Source organism: Temnothorax longispinosus, chromosome 7 (assembly GCF_030848805.1).
Source record: "Temnothorax longispinosus isolate EJ_2023e chromosome 7, Tlon_JGU_v1, whole genome shotgun sequence".
In the NCBI taxonomy this organism is placed as follows: Eukaryota; Metazoa; Arthropoda; class Insecta; order Hymenoptera; family Formicidae; genus Temnothorax; species Temnothorax longispinosus.
In genome coordinates this window covers 5,122,545-5,148,662 of record NC_092364.1, presented here as the reverse complement: position 1 = coordinate 5,148,662, position 26,118 = coordinate 5,122,545, and the positions used below count along the sequence as shown (strand labels likewise).

The window sequence follows — 26,118 nt, the reverse complement described above, 5'->3', positions numbered from 1 at the left end:
TTGAATCACGAGCGGTTTGTTTTTTACTATACACCCTGTATTAACCGTGTTATCTGAAATACTTTGAGAGACAACAAAAGATAAATTTAGGATTTTTACAATTATTACAATTCCGTTCTTTTGTCGCATGTCCAATAGCATTTGTTTCATGGAACACTAGTGCATTTTTTCACAAGTTTTTATTATATTTTTGGATCTTGTACGAATAACAAGTATGAGAAAATGCCAAAGAATAAAAATACTTCTACATGGTGCTAAGTGCTAACAAAGAGAACGCCAATCTTTGTTTTTGTTAATAAATGCTTTCCTAAGAGCTATATGTTGCTTCATTAAAATGAATACAGATTTTTTCCACGTATAGTATATTATATTTATCTTTTTCTAAAAATCCTTGATGTAATTTTTGTGAAATCTATTTCTAGTATAATTCTACCTGTACATTATAATCACGTCCAAAACTTGTATAATAAAGGATTTAACTTTTCGCATCATTATAGAATAGAACAATGTAATTTCTCAAACATCTTTTTACTACAATAACCGAACAATTCTTTATTCTCATAATAAAAGATATGTATTTAAACATGTTAATCAAGTTTATAAAAATGAATAATTAATAATAATTATAAATTTTTATTTAAAAATGATTGATAATTATGTTTTCTTTCAATTTTCGAAGATGACAATAAATAATTAGGTCATTCGCAACGGTCAGGAATGATTAAAGAATATAACTTTAAAAGATTACGTACATATATAATAGCAATTTTTTTCGTTTTGATGGACTTTTTTGTCATTATTTACAAAGATATATCACACTTTTTATCATTATATAACGCCTTGTTAAATATCATATGGCTATTATTATCGAGATTATTATCGCGAATACGCCGCGACGCGACGTACCGAAAGATACATATATACAACTTCCAAGCAACGTGTATGCTCCACGTTGCATGTCAACGAAATGTCAAGCATCTATTGTCTATTTCTACGTCGTAGAAAAGCGACCGCCTCGACTTGACGCGTTTTGGCGAACTCGTGTTCTCCTCGGGGGAAATAATATACCTTGCGAAACATGAATTTACAAATTATCGCCGCTTTTATCGTGACCTGTCACTTCGCGAAAGGGTGAGGTGTGATGTAAGATGTAATATGTAATTATCGTCATTAATATTACGCATGATGCGTTCGAAAATTACGCGTCGGGATTACGGATTCGGAAGGGAGGATTCCCACGACCGATGGATCTCGAGAAAAATCACGAATGATTGAGGACAGTTGATCTCTCGTGAATTAACCTCTACGACTACAAATAAACGACAAATTCCTTTTAATGTACATGATTGTTAATTGATTTTGGAAAAGATTTAATGATGTGATTGTAAATGTATTATACTCTAAAATGTATTACTTTTTGTCTAATTATACCTTGATCTACAATTCATTGGATTTTCGAAGGCAATTCGGATCTATTTATAATTTGATCCATCATTGTATATTTGAATGTATAATTTATATATAGGCCTAGTTTACACCGATCTCTTAATACGCGTATCAAATAGTATATTTGAGCTGATCAGCCAATAATGAAACTAATTTATTAGTTATTTACTATTTAATACGCGTATCAAGTGATCGGTGTAAATTAGGCCTATAATGTATTCTGAATCTTCGAATGATTATGGCTGCGTGGCACAGTATATACTGTAGCTGTGGTCTTAACACTGCAAATGCTTCGAAGCATTTCTCTTCTCCTTTCTTTCAGGGAAGAAAGAAGGAGAAGGACGCTTCAAAGCATTTGTAGCATCAAATGGACTACAGCCTATAAGACACATAAAATTGTAAATAGAATTCTATTTTGAATTTTGGTGGGAATTATAAACTGTTTAAAATAAACTTCCAGTATAAATAATAATAAAATGAAGACTAACGAATTGTTACATTTTCACTATTTATCTTTTTCCTCGTATTGCGGACTTGAAACGTTTCCTTTTGTACGAAATGATACAAGGATATGCAAAAATTTAATTTATCTAACTGACTGAAACTGTGTGAATGAAGTACAAGTTGTTGTCTACATTTGTTTGCATCATTTGGATTTAATCAGGGATAAAATGATGCTCTTCGATTTCACGGATGCGCAAAGTGTGGACGATTGGCGGGAGATGTCCGACACTGTGAGAACAGTGGGAAAATCCAAAGCTGTCTTAACGCTGCAAACAAGCCAGCTCTTCCAGAGAGCGGTCCTCTTCACGCTACTGAATCCGCAACCAAACGGTGCCGGTTTCGCTGGCGTCAGAAAACCGACGAACCTGGACCTGTCGATATTCAGAAATATCGACATCAGTTGCCGGGGGCAGGGGCAAAATAGCCACTACAAAATATCCTTGAGACATCGAGGAGAGAATTCCAATAAGGACCTCAGCTATGAACAATTCTTCACGGTAAAGCTTCAGTCTCATCCTGTTTACCATTGTTTTCGATTCCATTTTACTGATCTTTGGAATTTGTTTGTGACAAAGTATCGCGTTGGAAACAATCTTCTTTCGGTACACATTCTTCGAAAATTCCGCTTCAGGTACCAATGTCGGACGACGAATTTTCCACGATGACTTTACCTTTGAAAGACTTCAAACCTTATTATCGTGGACGTGAGGTTCCGGACGGTGAGCCTCTAGATACAGCAAATATCACTATGTTTGAGTTTCAAATTTATGGTGGAGTTTACCAGCCCATCAAGCAACGTGGCGTGTCGGCGTTAGAGATAGAAACTGTAGCAGTTTCTTCTTAATAATCCATTCTGATCTTCTAGTCATAATAGAAAAAAAACGCAGCATCTCCTGAAGAACTTTTATTTATATACACATCAAAAGTACATCTATGAATGACAAACATTTATTGGATATTCTATATTAAAAATAAATAATTGTTTTTTATATTTTCGCAATTGTTAACAAAATTTAAACTTTTTAAACATGTAAATTTTTATAAATACTTTTTGAACATCTTGTTGTTTGTGCGTGAAAGCAAACGAAATGGAAACATTATTAAAACAATAAATACATTATTAATATTATTTACATATAATATTGATTGTATGAATTATTACATTGTATATTAAACATTTATATATTAAATATGAAATCTTTAGTATTTCACATCAAATTCACATATCAAATAACTTTCTCAAAAAGAGCGTAAAATACATTTGAACGATCTTGGATGTTTCCCAAGATTTTGATTGGTAAATCTTTATATCTTTATTATTGATAAATCTTAGTTTGTTTTTGCGTTTTTTCAGATAGTATTGAATAAGCTTCTTTAAAATTGTTGTACGTATTAAAACTATGATGCATTCTGTAAAAAAAAAAGAAGAATTATGTATTTACTTGTGTTACTTAAAAATAAGAAGAGAGAATAATGTGACAAGAATTGTACTTACTCTTTAAAAGCCTCGTCCATTGTCGAGATTTTAGACGTGTGACAAACGATGATAGTCTTACACACTTCCGGATCGAATAACGGCATGATATATTGATTCCCTACGCGGTTCATATCGTCCTTAGTAACGGCAGAGATATGTCGTATCAATGGAAGACAATGATCAAGCGGCATACCGCGACAACACCTTAATGATTCATTCGCTCTGTTGCCTATGGCGTTCTTCATTGTTATGATCTGGTAGATCATAAGCGATTTGGCCGATTCGCAAAAGTTGTCGCCCCAATGCCCAGACACACGATTTTCCTGCAACAGAAAACTCATGATGCAAAATATTCTCTTTCTTATATAATTGTTATATGTTTTATATAATATTTATATATTTATTTATTCCTTGTATGAATAATCTATTACTACTCATACCACATTCGTTTTTGCCTTAATGTATGCGCCTAGCAAGTCTGTAGCGTCATCAATAGCCAGGTACAATAACCCTTCGTGCAATGACACGAAAAATTCGAAATCACGCGCACGTTCAGAGTGTCGAATTAATAACGATAAGGGTCCCTGAAATTATATATCTTTGAAATGACGATGATTGATTTTGCGTTTTTTTGATTGACAAGTATCACAGCGCTTACATCCATTTGATCAAGATACATCAAACAAACGAGCAAAGCCGGCAGATCAGGGTTCCGATAGTCGTTTATGGAGGGATAAGTTCGTAGGAAGAATGCCTTCGTTTTGTTTTCCAATCCCACGATACATCCGTTAATAGCAACATGGTTCGTGAGAGTCATTAATGTCCAATCAGCAGTAATGTTGAGCCTAAAAATGTATTACTATTAGTATATTATATATATATATATTTTTTTTTGGCGGAAAGAAACAAGAAAGTCTTTACACATGTTATAATTCAATGCTACAATAGGTTTTAAAAATCGTTACATGTTAATGATTCACTCTGTTTTTTATTATATATTATTATCCTAACATTTTCCGACAATTTATCAAGTATAATAACTATATTTACTTGGCTTTTTCTGTAACTACATCAGGAAAAAATGTTTTCCATGGAGCGTAGACATTTGAAACTTCCTTTGTTAATTTCGTGACGTTAACAGTCATATACAATTCCATATTTTTTGATAACGTCAGAGTTTTTCTGCTTGATTCGATATTTGCCATGATTTCCTTCTGACCTGCATCATTCTTCAAACGTTCTATAATGTCGGTGAGGAATTCTTCTTGTTGCAATAAGCTGAACATGAAAGGATTGCTGTCTACAAATATTCAAAAAATACATATTACATATTTCTCTTTTATTTAGTATATATTCCAGTTTAATGATTTAAAAGTTGTTTCCAGAATTATGGATTTAAAGAATTGTTTACAGATTTAGAGATGAGATTTATCATTTACCTTCATTGTACAGTAATATTTTCATTAAATCGTTTGCAATCTGGTCCCCTTTTTTCTTCAATTGAGCAATATCATTTACTTTTTTCGTTGCTACTGCTTTTAATCTGTCAACTGTTAACACAGTATCATATAAAAGTTCTTTAATCCACTTAACACCTTTCTCATACTTTTCATATTCAAGCTACATGAAAAAGATATGTAACAGTTATAAATCGGTTTAAATTATTCATCTATTACTTCTTTATAAAAGAAGAAAATGTAGTAATTTATTATACGTTACATACATAAGTATACATACTTGAAGTATCAAATAAACACCAGAGGATTTGAATGAGAATCCTATGGGCTTAAAAATACTAATTTGAGTGGCAGTCACGACAGTATCTGCTTTCAATTCATCTATTACTTCCTCATAAGGAATCAGATGATCGGCCCTTTTCACCGGAGATTCCATAATGAGCTCTAGCAATAGTGGAATATATTTTTTACATCCTTTACTAATGGAAGTAGTGTTCATGACGACGAACATCTGGATTTAAATAAAAAGCAATTAATTATAGTAATAATTATCTCAATAATTGATGTACAACCGTTAAATATGAATGTATGCCTTGAAATCTTTGCAAATAGAAAGAGATATTTCTGTGAATTATGCTTCCAACAGAATTACACAATAAGAGATATGATACTCACATAAATAAAGTTTGTATCGGCATGATCTAGATGGGTAAAAAACGGCAGTTGAGTGACATCAAATTCAGGATGCTGCTCCAGGGTTTCTGTACTGTAACTTTTAATGTGATGGAAGTCAATGGAATCTGTGCCAGGTACAGGTATACTTTCTAATACTTCGTCGGGTATATGTGACTTGAGAAAAAACATCATCAATAGCAAGAGTATTGCCAATGGCTAAGCTTTGGCTATAAAATACTTTAGTTACGCAGATACTTTCAATTTTTAATAAGAATATATTCACATACATTTTCGCTTATGGCTTGAAAAAAGAGTATATCGTTTCTCGCTAAACCAAGCATGCCGAACTCGTGTATCCGATCGATTTTCGTGTTTCTTTCCTCTTCCAAAAATATCTTCAACATTTCACGGCTAGGCGTGCCTCTTACAACGATCATCGGCGTATCGACAAAATATTTCTTGTAAAGATTTGACCAGTAACATTTAGGTTCATTTTCTAATCTTTTGAGATAATGTACAACGTTCAATCTATAATCCAGCTGTTAATGAAAACGAAGCAATTTTAATCAATATGTCCGATAAAACGCAGCAAATAAATAAATAAATTCGTAACATACATCTTTGTTCGTTTTTCCATATAATATATGTTTAAATAGCCCAGTTGCGATTGTATTATGCAGATTGTTTTCCAAGTCACTTAAATTTTTAATAATATATCTGCGAATTACAGTCTTCATTTCTTTTAACTGTATACCAACGTCAGATATATGTTTAAGTACTTTGATCACAGACTCCTTGATTAGAGGAACTTTACGACCCGGCACATTCGGGAACATCAAACTTAAAGCTGAAGTCGAGAATTCATGTAAGTAATATTCATAAGAAATCTGTTCCCTGATAAATTCTTTTTGCAATGCACCGTCGGATGTGAAATATTGCGAGAGTAAGCAAAAGCCGAAATAATCGTACAATTTATTAACCGTGGACGGTCCTTGCCAAGCTATACGAACATGTGCCCCAGCGCGGGAGTAGCACGGATATTGGAATTCCACATCTACGCTTTTTGCAAGCGGTTTAATTGGAGTCTGCCAGGGTCTTTTAAACACACTTCTCTCTCCCTGCAATTTTGAGACTATAAATATCAAGATTATCGCAAATACAAGATAAAGAATATAATGCCAAGATTAATAATCACACATCTCTAATTCGATAATAGTATGTAATATAATATGCAGTTAATAATAAACTACAATATTTTTCACTTATTTCTGACATTAATGTCTGTTTTTCTAATTTCTAAAATTAATAACTTTCAACTTAATTATAATATTAAAATTAAAGTTAATTTATAATTTACCTTTGATATTATTTTCTCTTCTAAAGATTCTAACACTTGCAAAACTTTATCATGCTGTACTTGACCTACTATTAACACAGTTAGGTTTTCTGGTCTGTAATATTCCTTATGATATCGTTTGATATCGTCGAGCACGAGATATTGCGATATGTGCGACGATGTACCTACACGTATAAAAATAAATAACATTTACAATAACATTACAATTCGATTAGGTGTTTCCTGTACCTTGAACAATCGAGCTATATCCACAATTTTCAGGATACATCGCTTTCATTAGTTCAGTATATGTTACATGTTCTCCATCTAATTCTTTATTCTTGGCGTTAAAATATAATGTACCCGCATCTTCTCCATACTTAGTAATATGATGTATATCTATAATATATGCTGCTTCCTATTATCAAAATGTACAAAGGTGTTAAACATTTCTCACATAATTTTTACATAGTTTGTAATTATTTATGTATTAATCGATAGATATATTAATCATTTATAATCAGGATGCAATGAGTATTTTACAGAATTTAAAATTATTTTTTATTTATTAATAAAAAATTATTATAAATAAAAAGTTTTACAAAGACAGAATTTAAAATTATTTTTTATTTATAAGAGAATGTACCATATAGCTAACATCATTTTTATTTATTAATAAAAAGTTTTACAAAGTCAGAATTGTAATATTTTAATATTTGACGTATTATATTAGTAAGATATTATATTAAATAATAAAAGAGTTAAGGCTCAGTCACAATGAGAAAAATAAGGAATAAGATAAAGGAATAAGGAATAAAGGAATGTCACATCTCACTTCAGTACACGTACATTAAAGTGAGATGCAACATGCCTTATTCCTTATTCCTTTATCTTATTCCTTATTCTTCTCATTGTGACTGAGCCCTTATTTTTCTTTTATATAAAGAAAAAATTATTAAAAATTTTACCTTAAGAGTAGGATAAAGAATATGATCAAGGTATACGGGCAGTAGGGAAAAAAATCCTTCGCTCCCACTTGTTTTCATGCTGTAACAAGTGTAATCTTGAAACGTATGAGTCTCAGTGCCAAGCGACAAGCATCTGTAGGACCAGCGATCCAAAAGATTTGTATAGGGATAATGTTCGCTGCCCGCAAATAGAATATGTGCCACCGCTTCAGGAAGACCTTCGTCATTCAGCACTTCGGTGGCTGAGGAGAGAGAATTGATACAAATAAAAATGAGATTAAAAGTATCACTAAACACTTGTATTTTGATGTTTACTAATTTCCCTTTCAGCAATCTTCTGAGACGAATAAGAATCAATTCATTCATGTCTGGACATAAAGGAAAACCGTGTCTGAAACGCGTGCAAGAATTACCGAGTGCAAAGTGGCAGTTGACAATCGGACCTTCCACGTCCGCGATGCAAACTGTCAGGCCGGTTCTCGCGGATTTGTACATGGAGAACGGGACCGAGTCGTTGATCTTCAACGAGTGCACCAGCCTGAATCCATCCGCGTCCTCTTCTTGCGGACCGTCGGCGGACCCCGCGGCGCGGGGACCCGAATACACGAACCTCGCGAAGTTCATTCGCAGCTCCAGCTCCGTTCCATTGCCGTGTAACACGAGATAAACTCTACTCTCTACTTGATCAATACTGTCAGACACCGTGCCGTTCAGCGCTATCAACCTAAACACCTAATCAGCCCGGTGCTAAACATACGTGCATGTATGTATGTATGTACACAAACACACGTGCACCATTGGTGCGTTCCGAAATGCACTGGTGGGATTGAAAGTACAATTCGCGCACGTGTATGTATGTATATACATACATACTATAGAGATCTGCTGTACTGTCAAGTGTCAATACATCTCGAAACACACCCGGTGACCCCTGTGTATGGGGTTACCCCTCGACCTCGTGTTCTGGGTGCTGGGTGTCAGGTGTTTCAATGGATTTGGATCGTTCACCAGGTGCCAATCAGCCACGAAGAAGAAGATTTAGATCGTTGGCTCATCCCGGACGAACGTAAACGGGAACGCTCTGTTGACGGCTATGGCGAGATATTCCAGCGACTCGGACTCGGATCACAGCAGCAGGTACCGAAGGAAGCGAAATCGAAAGTCGAGGTAAAATGCAAGATTGGAATTTTTTTTTTAAATTCGGGATAAGCTCATTGCTCCAGTTGTTTGACACACTCTTCTATCAACTGCTCTTCTTAGCCGATTGCAGTATTGAGGTTAGGAAAAGTTAGTAAAATGTTATACAATTTTCAGTTTGTATCTTACGTCAATTTTAATTAATATTTTATTAATTAAAGTTATAACATTTAACGTGTCCACGTGTTCGTCGAATCGTTTGATGCGATTTATTGTCAGATCTTATCCACGAGAAGAAGAGTCTCAGTACTCAGTGTTGCAATAACTCTTGCAGGTCTAGCAGCTCGGACAGCAGCGAGTCCTCGCCGCATCGAAGGAGATCGTCGAAGCACTCTAAAACGAAGCGCAAACACCGTTCACACTCGAGAAGTAGAGGAAGAGATCGGAATTCAAAGAGCCACAAAGGTTCCAGGAGCAGTCATTCGCGAGATCGAGACAGGAGACGTTACCGTTCCAGGACGGGCAGGTCGCACTCTTCGGATCGTACGAGAAGAAAAGCTAGGTCCACGTCCAGAGATAAGTCGCGAAGCCCCTCCAGCAGCTCGCAGTCGAATCAGCCGAAAGTTAACGTAGAGAAGAGCCAAATTCTAGCGGTAAAAGGTAGAAACGTTGGCTCTTAATATCACGATTAATATTTTACTTTAACGATTGTGCGTTATAATTAAGAGATACAAATTGTATGTCGCTTTTCAGACGAGTTTCCCATTGAGCCACGTTTCAAAGACAGTGTAATCGAGGAAATAAACGCCGAGGGTTTCACACCCAAGCAGTTCACGTCGTCCGCTAGCAAAGAGAGTAAATTTAAAAATATCGTTATAGACATTAGCTCGGATACCATACAGATTCCACCGGTGTCTAACGTCTCCAGCGGCCCAGAAAGCATATTTCACACATCGGTAAGTTTCTCTCATTTTTAAATTTTTTGATGATTTACTCCAGTGTACTCGTACAATAGATAACATTTGTTCCTTCTTCTCAGATTATGATGGATCAAGAAGCAAGGTTCGATAAATGGGTGAAGAAACTCTACACTCTTAGACAGAAAGCCATAGCTGACTTGGTACATACAAATAATATTTGACCTATGACTATACGTTAGTATTTTTTTTATACTAATGCATAATTGTATATGAAAACAAATTCTGTATGCAAAAAAATATATAACTGATTAAATTTTTATCAATAGAAAGTTTTTGTGAAATAAATCTCGGAGATTGAAATAAAACCTTTCCTCTTACAGCCATCTTTTGCTTTGACAAAACATCGATTCAAGAATCATTGTATTCGATATGGCATTAATACTGACATTCATATGTATCGTTTATTTTCTCGTCAGACTTTTACAATTAATTCGCGTACAGTTTTACAAATTTGGTTTTTTAACGCTGTAAAGCTAAGGAAACTTCTCAAACTCACGGAGATAGAAATGACTATATAGGAACTTAACTACAATCACACGAAATGTGACAGAGAGAATCGCGTAACAGTTCTATAATAAAGTTTCAAATGCGCAGACAAAATTACGCATCGCCGTGGAATTAACGGAAGCTAATTAACAAGATATTCTGCATTTCCATCCCCATCTGGAAAAATGGTGGAACTAACTAATGTACTATTTATTGCCACCAGTGTTTAATCTACATGTCTACGGACATTTAAAACGGCGTGTACGCGCCGCATATTTATACATTTGCATGTTCGTTTATTGGACTCGATAATACAAGCAAGCGCACGTAACTAATACGGAATGGATTATAAATGTTTAGGCACTCGGTCCATAATGTGATCCGTGCATATATTAATAAGCACATATTTCCTTTATGTCGGTTGATGTTTTTTTTTTATGTGGGTATTAAAGAGTTTAACTTTTCTAATCCATTCGGAAATACAACAAACACAGTATCTTTATTCGTATATTATATCTAATTGTTCGTTAATAACTATCTCAATAATTTATAGATGAAAATGATTTTGCAACAATGCGTCTTCAGTTTGCCAACTTAATTTCGATATCAATTATAGATAATAATAATTCATCACACGAAACAGACTAGAATTTTATTTCTTTCTGATATACTGTTTGAAATCAATTTTTACTCGCGAGTTATTTTTATTATAAAGTATTCTGTGAATTGAAAAAACCCAGAGACTCTCACTTCATAAATGTTAGTATTAGATACATCTATAACACGTAGCATTTAAAAGTAATGAATATCCGAGTACCTAGATACGTCTGCTGACACTTAATGCCGTACGTATATGTAATAAAATGTAAAAAAAAAAGTTTATATTTAAAAAAAAACGGCTTCTCTCTGCATGTGTGTGACAATGCACCAAAGTAGACTAATGGCAAAATTGCATTCAGTCGATCGCGATTCTTACCTATTCCAGTTCTGGTTCTCAGTTCCAGCTTTTATGCGTAATAACTTGACGATGAACTGATACGTAAAACATATATTTAAAATACGATATGATTTAAAATACTGCATTATTAATATTTACTAAAGCACGTAACTTTTCATGATTAGAAATGCAGAAGAGATAAGCAAGTCTTATATGGAATGTTCAAACACACCAAGACTTCTCTCGTGGATCAGTACTCTATGTAACTCCTGTGTTTTTCAATCCAAACGTTTTGTAAAAATATTTATGTAGTCACAGTAATCTTATGAATGTTTAACGTGTTTTACATATTAATCGCAATTGTAAAACAAATATATTTCTTATTGAAACACATTTCCAAAATTATTTTCAATTTTGCGATATTGATAATTCTTGTTTTATATCTCAATCTCACTGTGTTCTCAAGTACTGCCCGTGACGCAAGCGATAGATTTTCTAAACAAAATTCACAAATGAACGTATCTAGAGCTCACTAATAATAACGTATCATAAAACTGCGTCGTAAGCGCAACCACTTAGCACGTGCATGGCTATTCTACTAGTTTCATCGATTATTAACGCAGACATTCATAAATATAGTCAACAAGCTGTGTGCCAGAATCCTTAATAATAAACATTTTATTACTATGGCATATAACACCGCATTTGCTATCTGTTTGAATAATATACCACAAGGATATGGAAGAAATATTAATTTTCCTATAAGAACCTGCGGACAATACACCATCTTGCTGAGAATTCTTACATTTTTTTATAAGTAGTGATTCAATCGTTTAGCCTCTCACGATATTATAAAGGAGTTTCTCCTGATGTACTGTATACTTCAGATGAATAATAACAAATCGTGCTTGTATCATATGTTATAATCTAAAATTAATAGAAAATGGAAGGACTTATAATGACAATTTCGATAAAAATGCGGGAGTATATCTGAAATATGATTTAGGAAAACGCCGAGAGCGAGAAATTAATATTGATGCCCTATAAATGCAAAGTAACAATTCTAAACTCGACATAATATTTACCTATTTGCCCTGGACAGCTTATAATTTTTATACACTGATCTACTGGTGGTTGTAATATTCTAGAGTAATTGAAATTCCCACTGCTCAATTATTTCTCGCAGTTTCATTCGAAGTCCTCTAAATTTACGATATCGACTTCCATAATACTATTACCGGCGAATTGCCCGAACACTCCGCTCTGCGATGCGCTGCGTTTAACAACTGGAATTTTTGAAAATACAATAATATATTAGAAAGCACGTCATACGAGAGAGATTGTACTTTGTACAACTTGAAATTTGATAACTAACCACTAGAAGAATTTACTTTCTGCAGCATATAGGTAGGCAAGTCTTGGCATTCGCGCGCTATGTACGTCCCGACGAGCGACATGTCGGTAATTGGCGGTGTGATTACTTTCATGGTTTCACGTACGACTGCAGTGTCCACTTCGTAATAACCTGATAAATGAGAATTGTACGTGCAGCATATTTGAATAAATAAATAAATCAATAAAAGTCATACTTACCGTTGTACATTTTTCTAAGGAGATCATACATGTTACGAGGTGGCAGTACGCGCTGACGATTCAGTGGCATGACAAAGCAACACTGACCGTCAATATCTATGATACCCGTCTTATTCTGTAAGTAAATATGGCATCGTAAGAAATATGATCCGTGCGAGGAGATCGCGCGTATGCCGAATTGCGATACGGGAATAGGATATTCCGGTATCACAGTCTCCGATTAACGTGATCCTCCGATTAAACTCACTCTTCGTCTCTTTCTAGGAGGACAGTTAGAAAGAGATGCAGAGTGAGTTTAATCGGAGGATCACGTAATCGGAGACTGTGATATCGGCCCAATGACTCACAATGTTGAAATCGTGTATAAAGCGGCCCTGGCGTCCACCGCGGAAATCAGGCACGTCAATCTTCTCATAATGCTCGTTCTCAAGATCAATCTCAAATCTCTCCTTGAAGAAGTTATTGATGTCATGATCTATGTGTCTCGCGATATCTAGCGCATCCTGCTCCATGGCTCTGGTGAGACTTTTGGCGAACAGGTCGGAGTCGGCCAACAGTCCCTGATGAACCACATTGTTGCCGTAGGATGCTTTATTCGAGCTGTCGTACGGAATGCTGTACCAGCCAGTACGGAATCTGCGCATCTGAGTCCTCGCATACTGTTTGTAGATGTACAGCCCACCGATCATGCCGATAAGCAGTATCAGCAGCGCGAGGAGAAAGAGCAAAAATGTTATATGCATATGTATACGATGGATGATTCGGTATCTTCTAGAAGCGATGAAACGGCTGTTCGGGACTTCACTGACTTTTGAATACGCTGCTTCGGGATCAGCTTTCTTACCCTCCTGTTGAAGAAAAATACCTGCGTTTAACCCATCCCTAATTCAGATATCTTTTTGTTCTTTAATATATTTTCAAATTAATTTTTCAGTAAAAAATAGCAAATAAAATAACAAATTATACATAAAACTATTATGTCTCCAAAATGTAAAATCTACATGAAATTTACGAAAACACGGGTAATTGATAAATTGTTTATCAGCAAGTACATATTTTTTCCTGTAAATAAAATAAAATTAGTGCGGAGAAATAATTTAATTGTTCCCCGAAATTCAATTTAATTTGTAACAGCTCTGCCGGTAAAAAATATATAACAAAAGATTTAATAATTCTAAGAACTGACTTTTAAGATTCCGTTTCGGAATTACTTGACAAGTTGCGAGAGGAAAAATGATCCGTTTTAAAAATCAATAACAGCAAAAGAGGGTCTCAATTTCCCTCGTTAAATATCCCTCTTCAGGCGCTATTTCCCTATCTGCATTTAATGTGTCACGCGTCATATCGTCATCGAGGCATGGAAAAGCATAAAGCGTGTGCATCTGTCACAACAGACAGCAGTATATTTTGTCATTATAATTTACTTGGCCTGGATGACCTGGCTCCCGTTGGTAGACGCGCGAATGTATGTATGTGTACAAGACACACCAACACAGCTGAAACCCAAGCGCGCACTTGCGCTGATAGCATAGAAACAAGATAGATATAACGTACTCTGATATATAAATTGACAATTTATGGAATATGTACACACATACACATATACACACGTACATATTATATAGATTCGACAAGAATTATTCCTACATGTATACATATACGTGTGTATGCATGTACACATATATACATATGAAAGGGTTGCGTTAAGTGGCTTTGCTGCGCACAACGCGACCCCGCCGTGACCTATTAAAGATAAGCTGGATCCTCTCCTGCCGAGACGGAGCGCCCGAGGCGTCGAAGGGGTAACGTCCGGGAGACGCGGCTGAGCGCCGCGGAGCGCGAGGTGTATACTAACCGCCGCGTTTTCCTCCACAAACAATGGCTGCTCCATTTTGTCGGACGCCTTCTTCTCGGTGATCGCTTTCGTGATTACCGTCATCTTCGCGGGGCTCGTTCACACTGCGGGCACTGACGTGGGGACCGGGCTCGTGTTCCGGCAGTCGCCAACCGTGATAAACGTTTATCGGGAGGGCGATAAGGTTCCTCGAAGCCCGAGGACGCGGAGTGGGGTACTCGAGACCGAGAGGCGACGTACACACAACCTCGCGAACAACTTCGGAACGACTGCGTCAGTGTTGGGAGGGATGTTGGGAGTTGGGAATGGGGGGATCGAGGAATACGGATAAATCCCTCCGGAGCGGAGCGTTGTACGCATGTATGAACTATGACGTCATCGACCACGTGACTGATCGACATACCCGTGCTCTATTCAAAGTTTAGACTCCTGAAAAAATATAAATAAATTAACTTATTTTTTATTATCATGCTTTCTTATATTGATAACATGTCAAATATATTAAATAGATAGAATATTTATTTTACTAAATAAAATAGAATTGTATCAAATATATATAAATAAGAAAAAGATATTGACTTTCTTTTATTTATTGGTCTAAAAATTACGATAAAATTTTCAGACCAATTTGAGTCTGTAAGCTCAAATATTCGTATGATATGATATTCTCAATCTATTAAAATCTTGCGGGGGAAAAAAAGTTGATTTTAATATTTTTTTCTTGCTTTTTATTTCTATGGATTTCTTACCATTGTTTTTTCATTTCCTATTTTTTTTCTCCACGAGAGATCTAATGATACCTTTTATTACGAGAAAATAAATACGCGATTGATGCTGAATGCTGATAACGGCTGCTCGTTCTTAACTTTACCGCGTATGTTCTACTGGTAGGAATAGGGAATAGCAACAGAATATAGATTTTCAACCAATCGGAAGCCGTATATCAATGCATTCTATTCCTATTGCCTGTACAACATACCTTCGTATTGAATGCTTTCCAGTTAACGACGCAAGTCGACACAAGTGTCACTCTTTTGTTGTTCACTAGATGTTGAAAAAGGACAGAATGACGCTTGTGTCGACTTGAGTCGCTAAATGAAAAGCATCTATTGGTCGCGTTCAGCAGACCAAGCCGCTCAGTAGCGGCCGAACATGATTGGTTCTTACTTTTAGAACCAACCAATCGACGCAGAGTGTTGATAAGACGAACTCAACAGTTGTGTCTGCTGAACGCGGCCATCGTAGACCCCGCATAAGGTCGACAGGAGGACAAGTGCACTTTATGCACTTAAAACTGCACTTTAACTGCAAGATTCGTAATATTTATTTTCGAAAAATTTATTTTGATCTTTTTTCCAAAATCCGGCTATGTACCGGGTTGCGGCTGATCTTATTGATTAAAACGAGCATAAGTTTAATGAGATTCATTAATTAATTTGGCTAAAATTTGGGAAAAACGATTCGTAGTTCATGGCTAAAATTTGGGAAGCTTAAAGCTATATCCACACAAACTTGCATAAGCCCATAAACATAAACATACAAGAATTGATTGGTCCATATGCATGATGTGCATAATGAAATAGACCAATTCGTTTCTTTATGCATATGGTTATGCACCTATGCAAGTTTGTCTGGATAGACCTTAAGCGGGGAGCACACACTTCTGCATAACGCATAATGCGTAAGCATAAGAAAATTGATTGGTCCATACACATGTGCATAAGAAAATAGACCAATCAGTTTTCTTATGCTTACGTATTATGCGTTGTGCAGAAGTGTGTGCTCTCCGCTTTAATAAGGTCTATCCAGACAAACTTGCATAGGTGCATAACCATATGCATGAAGAAACGGATTGGTCTACTTTCTTATGCACATGCATATGGACCAATCAAATCTCTTATGCTTATGTTTATGAGCTATGCAAGTTTGTCTGGATTGACTTTTATAAGCGGGGAGCACACACTTCTGCACAACGCATATAATGCGTAATCATAAGAAAATTGATTGGTCCATACACATGTGCATAAGAAAATAGACCAATCAATTTTCTTATGCTTACGCATTATGCTCCCCGCTTTAATTAAGCTGGATGCACAAATATATTTATTGATATAGCTTGATACCCGTGTTTCGCTACGGTATGTAACTACTTTAAATAAAAAAACCAAGTCGATATCTTATCGAGCCTAAGAGATATTGAGAAATCCGTGAAAACATATTAATTACCTCGTTTCACCCCCTTATAAGGATTGAATTTCTAAAACTCCCTCCTTAGTGGATGCTTACGAAAGGAAGGAATATGCGCCCCCAATTTCATGAGTTTCTAGATTTAGGGGTTTGGGCTGAGCGTTGATAAGTCAATCATGCAGTCAGTCAAGACATTTGTTTTTATATGTGTATATATAGATTACAAGAATTATAGGTATTGTACGCAACAGAAAAATTTAATGATGACATATCGCTACTCGCATAGTACTATGTTGTGTGTGTATGTATATATATATATATATATATATATATATATATATAGGTACATATACCAATTTAGTAGGTAGAGCAATATAAAATAATTTTTAATAGCTTAAATATGTATTAAGAAATATATTTAAAAAGTTGTATTGTTTGCGAAGATAAATTTGCAAACGGAAATAAATTCAATAAAGTATGCGTCTTTTATTAGATATGTTTTTTAAATAAAATTATATAAATCTTCTAACATGTCGCAATAAAGAAATAACTAAAATAATAATAAATAATTTAATAATATCAAAATTCAAAACTAAAAATTTTACAATACATTTATTTATTAAAATTTATATATTTTAAAATTTTCAAAGTATTTATCAAAATATTCCGTAAATTAATTTTTGTCTTAACTAGACACACAGACGCGTGCTATTTAGCTTTAATATTATAGGTAAAGGTACTACTGTTACACTAATAAATTTAATTTATTTTAATATCTCTATGCAGAATAGTTAAAGGAACAGAATTACATATGAGTAATTATTAAGTTCTATTTAGAAGATATATAAGTGATGACATATTAGGGGCGGCAGTGTGGTCTAGTGGTAGAGCGCCAGACTCGTAATCTGAGGAACCAGGTTCGAGTCCACTAGAGCCATGGAATGTTTTTCCGAAAGCTGCACCCCTCCGTGCAAGATTTGAGACCCTTATGCGGAGAAAACTGGGCTCCGTCTTTCGGAAAGAGACGTTAAGCCGTTGGTCCAAAGGGAATAAACCGACTATAATGTGTACTGCTGACAATGCTATCTTTGTTTCTTGAGCAAATGTGTAAGCATTATCATTATGTTTTGTCTTAAACCCAGACATTAAAACGTCTAAGTAGACCTTTTTGGGATAGAAATCTATAAAAAATGTAAGTAAACATCAATAAAAATTGAACAGGAAAACCATTCTGTAAATAGTTAAACCAGTAAATATAAAAAGTATGAAATTATAATTGCAATTTTATATGCTCACATTTATCTCTCTAACATATGTTATACTTTTCACTTTGACGTCTTATTACTTTTATTAATAATATCAATGTCAATCAATCAGACATTACTGTGCTTACAAATAAATACGAAATGCATACTGTGTTTAAATTCTTACCTCCGAATCGAAAGTGATTCTATTTGATGGTGTATCTTAATTGACAGAGAAATATATAGCTCTAGCAAATGTGAGCTGAAAATACTGATTTGTGAGTACAATACACGTTAATACAGGAGAACTAAATTATTCTCTTATAATTCACCTCGCTGTTAGTTATTAAGAGGGGATGTGTATCATCGGATGTTTGATTACGTATTAGCCAAATACAGTGCAGAAGATTTTGGACTTGTTTCATATTTGATCTCAATTTTTATTATATCTGAATTATTTCTGAAAATACGATATTGTTATCATATATCCCTCATCCCTCCAACCCGTCCTTTCGTGTCCCACGAGTTTCCAACAGTCGTTTGTTGCGAAAAACAAATGATCGTCAGATAACCCCCCACTCCTAAAAAAAGTTGTTATAATATGGGTAGGAAACCTCAGGCGGAAACTTCAGAGCCGCAGCTCATTTATTTTTTTATTCTCGAAACGGTGAACAATCAAAATCTCGGTGGGACACGAAAGTGCATGGTTGGAGGATTACGTCAGTGTTGTGTGAAAGGTAAGTGAGAATTTTTTTTCGATAAAAATGTATTTTTGTGTATAATTTAAGCGTATTTAAAATATTTTTGTCGTTAAAAAAAAGTTTGACATTCCACAGAGAACTATTATGGCTCGAGAGGCAAGTGGAAGAGGTGGGAAGAAGCTACGATTATAAAAAAAATTTAATTTTTTTACATAAAAAATATCTGTCACACTTCAAATTTGTCTTTTTTTATTCAGAAATTTTTTTTCTAGCATTCTTTAAGTCCTTAAAGTCCTTCTGTATCATTTAAAAATTACCAAATTTGCGGCGACGAAATTAAGTATTTCTATTTAATTAATAATTATCTCATATTTTTTTCTCATTCGCACTACTTTTAGCTTTAATTTGCGTGTTTGATCATTAAGCTTCGTCAATTTGTTCGTGAGTTATAATTTTAAATAAAAGTTATTTTTTAAATAAAACGAGTCGTAAAACGTGTGTTTGTCAACATATAATTGTTGTAAAAAAATATTTAATTAAATAATTTCTAAATATTCTTTACATTAATTTTTAGTCGAAGATACAAAGATATTATAATAATTTTGGGGGAATTTTTCAAAGCTTTAACATTTTGAAAAACGCGTGGGACTCGAAAGTGCATGGCTGGAGGACTGATGTGCCAGAAAATACGTTGGAGGGATTAGTGTTAATCTTGAATACATGTTCAAGCAATTTTTTCATAATTATTATTTTTTAATTATCATTTTTCCGTAAATTACGCTGGAAAAATGGTTATTAGCAATACATGTTTTTACAGGATTAAATGTGACCAATAATTGAAAAAATTGAAAATGCCGGATAAGCGTTATCTTTTTATTATTGGTTACTCTGTTTGCTATCAAACTTAATAATATTCGTCTTTAAATAATTTCTTATAAACCGTTCACCTTTCCTATTAATACTTCTTTCAAGTATCAACACAAACAAAGGCATAGGTGATCTAAAGATGTTTCATATTTAATTCTTTAAGACAACAATCTTGTCTTTTTATTAATTTCATAAACTTCGAAAAATCCAAATGAGAACCGCGAATACGCTAAGTCTATTAGCTATATCATGTGTCACGCAGAACATATCCTATATATTCTTACAGTTTTAAAGGCACCTAGTTACAAAAACTTATTTCGAAAATAATATTAATTTCCGAAAAAGATAAATTGCTTCGTTTAATATCCTGCAGCCTTTAACATAATTCTATACACATCATTCTTTAAATAGTTAGATTTAATTATATATTTTCTTTAATGTTTTTAGAGAAGTTTTCGAAATGTACATTCTACAGATTAATATTTTATTCATGTATTAATATCTTATTTAAGGGGATGCTGGAGCCGTCTGTTTTATCGGCATTTTTTGTCGGCACGTAGCGTCGTATTAATTTGACAGAATTAAAAATCCTTCTCCAGAATTGCAGTACATACATTAATGATTCGGGGAAACTCCGATTTTATATAGAAAACGAGAAAAAATTACGGAAGTACAGATTTCCTTATCCTACTCTTATCCCAATATGGCGTCTCGAGTTGCGGCGAGCTGTCAGCTCGTCACAAGATGTATTTCATATAAGAGATATACCATTGGTACGAACGCGAAAACAAGTTCCCCCGAATTGCACAACAAGAAAAACATCGATAAACCCCCCAAATCAAGATTTGGAAGCGTAATATAAAAGTATAATGTCGGTGTGCATCGTGCGTATGTGTGCGTGCAATGTAGCGTGCTATCCTTGTCTATATCTTTGTCTATACAAGGACAGATATAGTTTGCCGGTCTTCTTTACCGACGCCGATCGAGTTCGGCTACGGCTCCAGCATCCCCTTAAGGTGATGCTGGAGCCGTCTGTATAACCGACAAAATTACCATTTTCTATGTTATCGACTATATCTGTCCTTATATAGACAAAGATATAGACAAGGATAGCACGCTACATTGCACGCACACATACGCACGATGCACATCGACATTATACTTTTATATTACGCTTCCAAATCTTGATTTGGAGGGTTTATCGATGTTTTTCTTGTTGTGCAATTTGGGGGAACTTGTTTTCGCGTTCGTACCAATGGTATTTCTCTTATATGAAATACATCTTGTGACGAGCTGACAGCTCGCCGCAACTCGAGACGCCATATTAGGATAAAAGTAGAATAAGGAAATCTGTACTTCCGTAATTTTTTCTCGTTTTCTGTATAAAATCGGAGTTTCCCCGAATCATTAATGTATGTACTGCAATTCTGGAGAAGGTTTTTTAATTCTGTCAAATTAATACGACGCTACGTGCCGACAAAAAATGCCGGTAAAACAGACGGCTCCAGCATCCCCTTAAGGCTCTTAGGCTGTTTCCATTATCACGTAAGATTAATTGTGACGTCAGAAGCGAGAAATGACACGCTGAGAATTCTTGCGTGCCACTTCCAAATAAAAAGATATTTGCATAAAATAAGCACTTCATATCACTTCAGCGGTCTTCAGCGAGGTGCTCATGATCTTTACGTCTGCTATTTACTACCAATAATGTTACCAATTGACAATATTTTAGATTATATGCATAGTAATCGTGCACACATTCCTGCATTCATACTGCATTATTTTCTGAAATTGTATTACAGATAAAAAATCCTGGAAACATCGGAAACATTGATAAGACGCATTATTAATATCCAATTTAGATATCAGATAAGTAATAAGCAGTCTATCAAGTCGATATTTGCGGGATTTTTTATCTATAATACAATTTCAGAAAATAATGCAATAAAAATGCAGAAATACATATGTGTACGATTACTATGCATATAAACTAAAATATTCAACATGGTTTCTATCGTGGAGAAACGAAACATATTCATACATGTCAATAAACTTGCTTTAGGCAAATATTTCAGTCCTATCATTAGGACGTCTTTTTTCTAGTGAGCCCACAGCAATAATCACCGCATAAGATATGGTACCGGTACTTTGAAGGAATGTATTATATATTATACAGCTCTATCTCCGGACCTTCCCATACACTTTGTAAATGTGCGGACATAACAACTTTTTTTGGTACTAAAAAAACATGTCAATAAAAATTAACCCTTAGCTGGCACACTTCACCAGAATCACATAACTGGCACACTCGGGCCGTTTCAGACCCTACCACTAAAATATGCTTGCTGCTAGGGAACTATTGATTTTTTTTACTTAAAAAAATTCCAAGATAGTCTTCGAATGTTGTTTTAACAAATGTGTTTTGATAAAATGTAATATTAAGTATGAAAAGAATTGGAGAACGTATAAAAAAACGAAAAAATGACTGTTTTCACTCAAAAATTCATGACTTTTATATTTTAACTTTTCCATTTTTTAGTACCATTTTCGTACTATAGGGGGGCTTAAATTAGAGGTGAACTAGGGTGGGGCATTTAATACCCCACAGTGCCAGCTAAGGGTTAAATATATATTTTATTTTAGTTTAACTGAAGTAATTTCTAAGAAAATATTGTCACTTTATGTGTAAAGATATTTTATTTCTCTTTCATTAACGTTCTATTTCTTTGCAAATTTTTATTAGTTTTATCACTAATATCATTAATAATCAATCGATTGTCATTGTTTTTATGTAAATAAATATTAATGCAAAATGCATACAAATAGTGTTTAAATTTTTACCGTAGCAGATTATCCAAATTTGACAGATGAAATGTCTTGGCAAGGAAACCACTGTAGAACATATTATCTGAAAAAATTGGACTTTTATATATACATTCTACATTCATGTAAAAAAATATCATTGTTTAGCCAGTATACCTTGTTGTTGTTAGACAATAGGAAAGAATATAAACCGCCTCAGCAGTTTGCGCAGGTGTTAGTTAGAATATAGTGCAGGAGAGTTTGGTCTTGTTTCATATTCAATTTGAATTTTACATCTGAAAGTATCGTATTGTGGATGTATTCAATTTTTACATCGATAACTTTAGATAGATGTTTCTCTAAAAATATCTTACAATTCTTATATTTACTCAGAGTTACATATGTAATTGTTCTAAATCTGTATGTAATCTTAATGCCATTTATCGTTTAGTTCGTTTCCACTAGACATTGTCAATCTCTTATGAAAAAATACACTCAACTTTGATGGTTAACACCCAAGTGTTAACACACAAATTTAGGGGCGTAAGTTTAGTGTTTGTTATCAAAGTTAAGTGTCAACACTTAACTTAAATTTAGGTGTAGATTAAATATTGACCATTAAGGTTTAAGTAAGTTGTGGGTTTAACCTTTAATGATGAGTGTATATTGGGAGTTTATCCTCAATGATAAGTGTAGCTTAGGGATTAAGCCTCAATGACTAATGTAGGTAGGAGATTAAACCTCATCATTGGATGTTGATTTGGTGTTATCCCAGACAGCACAAAATATTTATTAATATTTATTTTCCAAATATATGTAGTAAATATTTTATAAAGATTTTTCATACAGATTTTGGAATAATACAAAAATTATTACTAACAATATATAAAATATATTTTAGAAATGTATTGAAAAATATTTCTTGTATATAAACTGAGATGTTTTTTTATATCTTTTGGCAATATTATGTAAATATTTATTATAAACATTTTGATTCATGTTAGATATATCTCTATGACAAATATTGTAATATTTTTGGAAATATTAAAAATACATTGGTTAAATATCCCAAGTAGCAAAGAAATATTTTTTAATTTCTATATCGAAAATTTCTCGAAACCGAGCTGATTTCGATATCGAAAATTTTTCGAAACTGGGACCGTCTGAATCTCGAATCGATGTTGAATTTTGGAGGACATATTTTCGATATTATTTTTTGACCACTTATTTCTCACTGGGTAACATACAAGTATTAATGTTAATTCATCACCTTCTTAAAAGTGACCTCCAAACCTAAATATGTGAATGCATACCATGTAGCTATGTATATACCATACGCTGGTGCGCAATAAAAATAACATACACCTGAAACGAGATGAATGGCTAAACACAGTTTTTGCAGTCTTCGCAATGGTATTTTTCTGAGCTCATTGTGTGCCTTAATTTTCAAAAAAGTATTATCCATGTCCTATATTGTAAAAGAAAAATTATTTATGATGAAATGGATATTCTATATGAGAAAGAAATAAATAAATCAAGTTGCAAATACTTAGAAAAAAAAACTAGCAGTTAATTTAATGTGCATAGTTACTTTAATCAATTTTTCCATATATATTTGACTAAATTCTTCTCCGCCCATTTTTCGTTTATTTTGGAATTGACGAAGAGCTGTGTCCATACAGTGTTGATGTACGAATTCTAAGTGAGCGGTCCTTAAAAACGATCTCTCTTCGAACACCTCGTCCATCATCTGAACGTATAAATCATTAGCCTCTGCTACAGCGGTTAAATTGTTAACTTCTGCTGTGGCCTGTATATGCAAAACACGGATTACTGCGATTTAGATGAGTGGTTGTTCCAGTTGAATGAAACCAAAGTACCAAAGATCGACTTGGAAATAAAAACCGCGAATTATAAAAACCGCTAAAATTATACATACCACAAACACGCTTTTCGGTTCGGGAAGTTCATCTCCCTTGTATAGATTGATGTAACTCTTAAAATATTCCAACAGATCTTTCGCTTTCACGACTTGGCCGTTGATCTTCTTGGTCACCAGATTTTCCGGCGCCAGTATCATCGGTATGAGCACTTTCAACTGTTTTTTAAACTCTGCCTTTATCTCGGATAATCTACCGTCGAATCTCGGATTCGTCGCGATCTCGAGACCGGGATGCGGCATGAGGAAACACGATATGTCCGAAAAGCAGGACTTAATGTGCTTTCGCAAGCTCTGTAATTCCGGATGCTGCCTGTCGGAAATCTCCAGTCTGTTGTCGAGCAATTTTTTCCCGCCGTTTGCACCGTAATCGGCCTCGTACGGATAAACCCAGTCTCTGACTAAAAATTGCAATCTTTGGAAGGGGGTGCTCTCGGAGCTTTCCAGCGCTAGTCTACCGTACTCGGTGAACAATTGTAGGTGCTGAAGATCATCCTCCTGAATATTTTGCGACAGATTGTATATTTGCACGGAGGACAGCATCGTACTCAACGCGAACACGGTCGCGCAGTCCCGTACTGTCGACTGACTGTCGAAAGTGCCTTGAGTGTCCATAAGAATCACAGCGATTTTTTCACCGTTCGCCAAAGTAGCAGGATAAACCTTCGACCACATTAATATTCCCGTGGTATCCCTCTCGGAACCTCCCCTCCATGAAAAACCACTAAGTGGCTCGTCCTCGGCACCCAACCAGGAATCAGTATCGTTTTGTAACGTGTACTGTGATTAATGTGATAAATTATTGGTTCATTCAATAATTGAATTGTGTCGATCAATGATGATCGTGAGTATGAAATAATACGAACTTGATAAATATCTGATTATCTATGTATTCTTTTTTTATTTTTTAATTTAGATATTGATGATTAAAGTAACAAAACACTAGTTATCAAATCTGTGAATAACACTTACTTTGTTGTTCATATAACGAAGAAAAAAGTTAAGAAGGAAACTTTTGCCTTTTCTGAAGGCGCCCGCAACAGATACCACAACTAAATTTCTATCTTTCACGTCGTCATGTAGGAGAATTTCTGACAATGCAGCTTCATCTAATTCGAAGGTATGATCTGAATGGGCAAGTACCACTTGCACAGGTCGTCCACCATCCACCAAGTCCATGTCTTGCATTTGTGCATCTATCGGCGAAAGCCTTTCTATCCGATCAAACTTTCCTAATAGGTGATCTGCAAAAGAAAATTGGATTAAAATCTCTATTACAAATAATGGATAATAATTAATAATAATAATGCAGATAAAAAATATTGAATTATTGGAAAAATGAATCAAGAGAAAAAAATCTATTTCATTATTTTATCTTCAATATTAATGGAGCATCTGACAAATAAATTTTACTTGTTTTAAATTACAAAATTAAATCAGTGTCATCGATATTCCGTTTCTCAAAAGGGTATGTGGATATGGACGGATAGGAGAAATTATACATAGTCGGCTATCAGTCTACAAATC

General features: G+C 34.5%; 5 protein-coding genes across 8 annotated transcripts; 2 read left to right on the top strand and 3 right to left on the bottom strand.

Annotated features, from left to right (window-relative positions):
* The first annotated feature begins 134 nt into the window (after nt 1-134).
* On the top strand, nt 135-2,989 carry LOC139815642 (uncharacterized). 3 transcript variants are annotated; one of them, XM_071782687.1, is made up of 3 exons: nt 135-1,131; nt 2,111-2,447; nt 2,582-2,989. In XM_071782687.1, the coding sequence occupies exons 1-3, from the start codon at nt 1,079-1,081 to the stop codon at nt 2,792-2,794; spliced, it is 603 nt and encodes a 200-aa protein (XP_071638788.1). In that variant the 5' UTR covers nt 135-1,078; the 3' UTR covers nt 2,795-2,989. The 3 variants fall into 3 exon arrangements, with proteins under 3 accessions (XP_071638788.1, XP_071638790.1, XP_071638789.1); XM_071782689.1 differs by having other exon boundaries at nt 135-1,143; XM_071782688.1 differs by having other exon boundaries at nt 135-1,338.
* A 231-nt stretch (nt 2,990-3,220) lies between these two features.
* LOC139815638 (uncharacterized protein C05D11.1) lies at nt 3,221-8,636 on the bottom strand. The gene is made up of 14 exons (XM_071782681.1): nt 8,277-8,636; nt 7,864-8,105; nt 7,145-7,313; nt 6,917-7,080; nt 6,177-6,677; nt 5,847-6,098; nt 5,560-5,733; nt 5,165-5,395; nt 4,867-5,047; nt 4,478-4,727; nt 4,086-4,272; nt 3,868-4,011; nt 3,446-3,750; nt 3,221-3,360 (listed from the first exon to the last, which is right to left on the bottom strand). The coding sequence occupies exons 1-14, from the start codon at nt 8,485-8,487 to the stop codon at nt 3,267-3,269; spliced, it is 3,105 nt and encodes a 1,034-aa protein (XP_071638782.1). The 5' UTR covers nt 8,488-8,636; the 3' UTR covers nt 3,221-3,266.
* A 148-nt stretch (nt 8,637-8,784) lies between these two features.
* On the top strand, nt 8,785-10,265 carry LOC139815640 (uncharacterized). The gene is made up of 4 exons (XM_071782683.1): nt 8,785-9,030; nt 9,335-9,660; nt 9,754-9,956; nt 10,040-10,265. The coding sequence occupies exons 1-4, from the start codon at nt 8,957-8,959 to the stop codon at nt 10,139-10,141; spliced, it is 705 nt and encodes a 234-aa protein (XP_071638784.1). The 5' UTR covers nt 8,785-8,956; the 3' UTR covers nt 10,142-10,265.
* A 97-nt stretch (nt 10,266-10,362) lies between these two features.
* LOC139815639 (integral membrane protein 2C) lies at nt 10,363-15,131 on the bottom strand. Of its 2 annotated transcripts, XR_011732791.1 has the most exons (6): nt 14,852-15,131; nt 13,344-13,844; nt 12,997-13,111; nt 12,779-12,928; nt 12,489-12,689; nt 10,363-12,330 (listed from the first exon to the last, which is right to left on the bottom strand). XR_011732791.1 is itself a non-coding variant. In XM_071782682.1 (5 exons), exons 1-5 carry the CDS (start codon nt 14,933-14,935, stop codon nt 12,592-12,594), a joined length of 948 nt encoding a protein of 315 aa, XP_071638783.1. In that variant the 5' UTR covers nt 14,936-15,130; the 3' UTR covers nt 10,363-12,591. The 2 variants fall into 2 exon arrangements, 1 of the variants encoding a protein (XP_071638783.1); XM_071782682.1 differs by having other exon boundaries at nt 10,363-12,689; nt 14,852-15,130.
* An 8,138-nt stretch (nt 15,132-23,269) lies between these two features.
* Nucleotides 23,270-25,829, bottom strand: LOC139816075 (atlastin-like). The gene is made up of 4 exons (XM_071783406.1): nt 25,564-25,829; nt 24,592-25,371; nt 24,244-24,462; nt 23,270-24,120 (listed from the first exon to the last, which is right to left on the bottom strand). Exons 1-4 carry the CDS (start codon nt 25,777-25,779, stop codon nt 23,911-23,913), a joined length of 1,425 nt encoding a protein of 474 aa, XP_071639507.1. The 5' UTR covers nt 25,780-25,829; the 3' UTR covers nt 23,270-23,910.
* Between the last annotated feature and the right edge of the window lie 289 nt (nt 25,830-26,118).

Bases quoted from the DNA above. Each gene is read 5' to 3' on its own strand.
- LOC139815642 (XM_071782687.1), top strand. From the start codon at position 1,079: ATGAATTTACAAATTATCGCCGCTTTTATCGTGACCTGTCACTTCGCG. The intron at 1,132-2,110 runs GTGAGGTGTGAT...GGATTTAATCAG, and splicing joins ACCTGTCACTTCGCGAAAGG to GGATAAAATGATGCTCTTCG. The intron at 2,448-2,581 runs GTAAAGCTTCAG...ATTCCGCTTCAG, and splicing joins GCTATGAACAATTCTTCACG to GTACCAATGTCGGACGACGA.
- LOC139815638 (XM_071782681.1), bottom strand. From the start codon at position 8,487: ATGAACTTCGCGAGGTTCGTGTATTCGGGTCCCCGCGCCGCGGGGTCC. The intron at 8,106-8,276 runs GTAATTCTTGCA...CTCTCTCCTCAG, and splicing joins CAACTGCCACTTTGCACTCG to CCACCGAAGTGCTGAATGAC. The intron at 5,048-5,164 runs GTATGTATACTT...TTTTTCATGTAG, and splicing joins GTGTTTATTTGATACTTCAA to CTTGAATATGAAAAGTATGA.
- LOC139815640 (XM_071782683.1), top strand. From the start codon at position 8,957: ATGGCGAGATATTCCAGCGACTCGGACTCGGATCACAGCAGCAGGTAC. The intron at 9,031-9,334 runs GTAAAATGCAAG...TAACTCTTGCAG, and splicing joins AAGCGAAATCGAAAGTCGAG to GTCTAGCAGCTCGGACAGCA. The intron at 9,661-9,753 runs GTAGAAACGTTG...GTCGCTTTTCAG, and splicing joins CCAAATTCTAGCGGTAAAAG to ACGAGTTTCCCATTGAGCCA.
- LOC139815639 (XM_071782682.1), bottom strand. From the start codon at position 14,935: ATGACGGTAATCACGAAAGCGATCACCGAGAAGAAGGCGTCCGACAAA. The intron at 13,845-14,851 runs GTTAGTATACAC...TTTCTTCAACAG, and splicing joins TTGTGGAGGAAAACGCGGCG to GAGGGTAAGAAAGCTGATCC. The intron at 13,112-13,343 runs GTGAGTCATTGG...ATTTACTTACAG, and splicing joins TTATACACGATTTCAACATT to AATAAGACGGGTATCATAGA.
- LOC139816075 (XM_071783406.1), bottom strand. From the start codon at position 25,779: ATGCAAGACATGGACTTGGTGGATGGTGGACGACCTGTGCAAGTGGTA. The intron at 25,372-25,563 runs GTAAGTGTTATT...CATTAATCACAG, and splicing joins TTCGTTATATGAACAACAAA to TACACGTTACAAAACGATAC. The intron at 24,463-24,591 runs GTATGTATAATT...TTGCATATACAG, and splicing joins AACCGAAAAGCGTGTTTGTG to GCCACAGCAGAAGTTAACAA.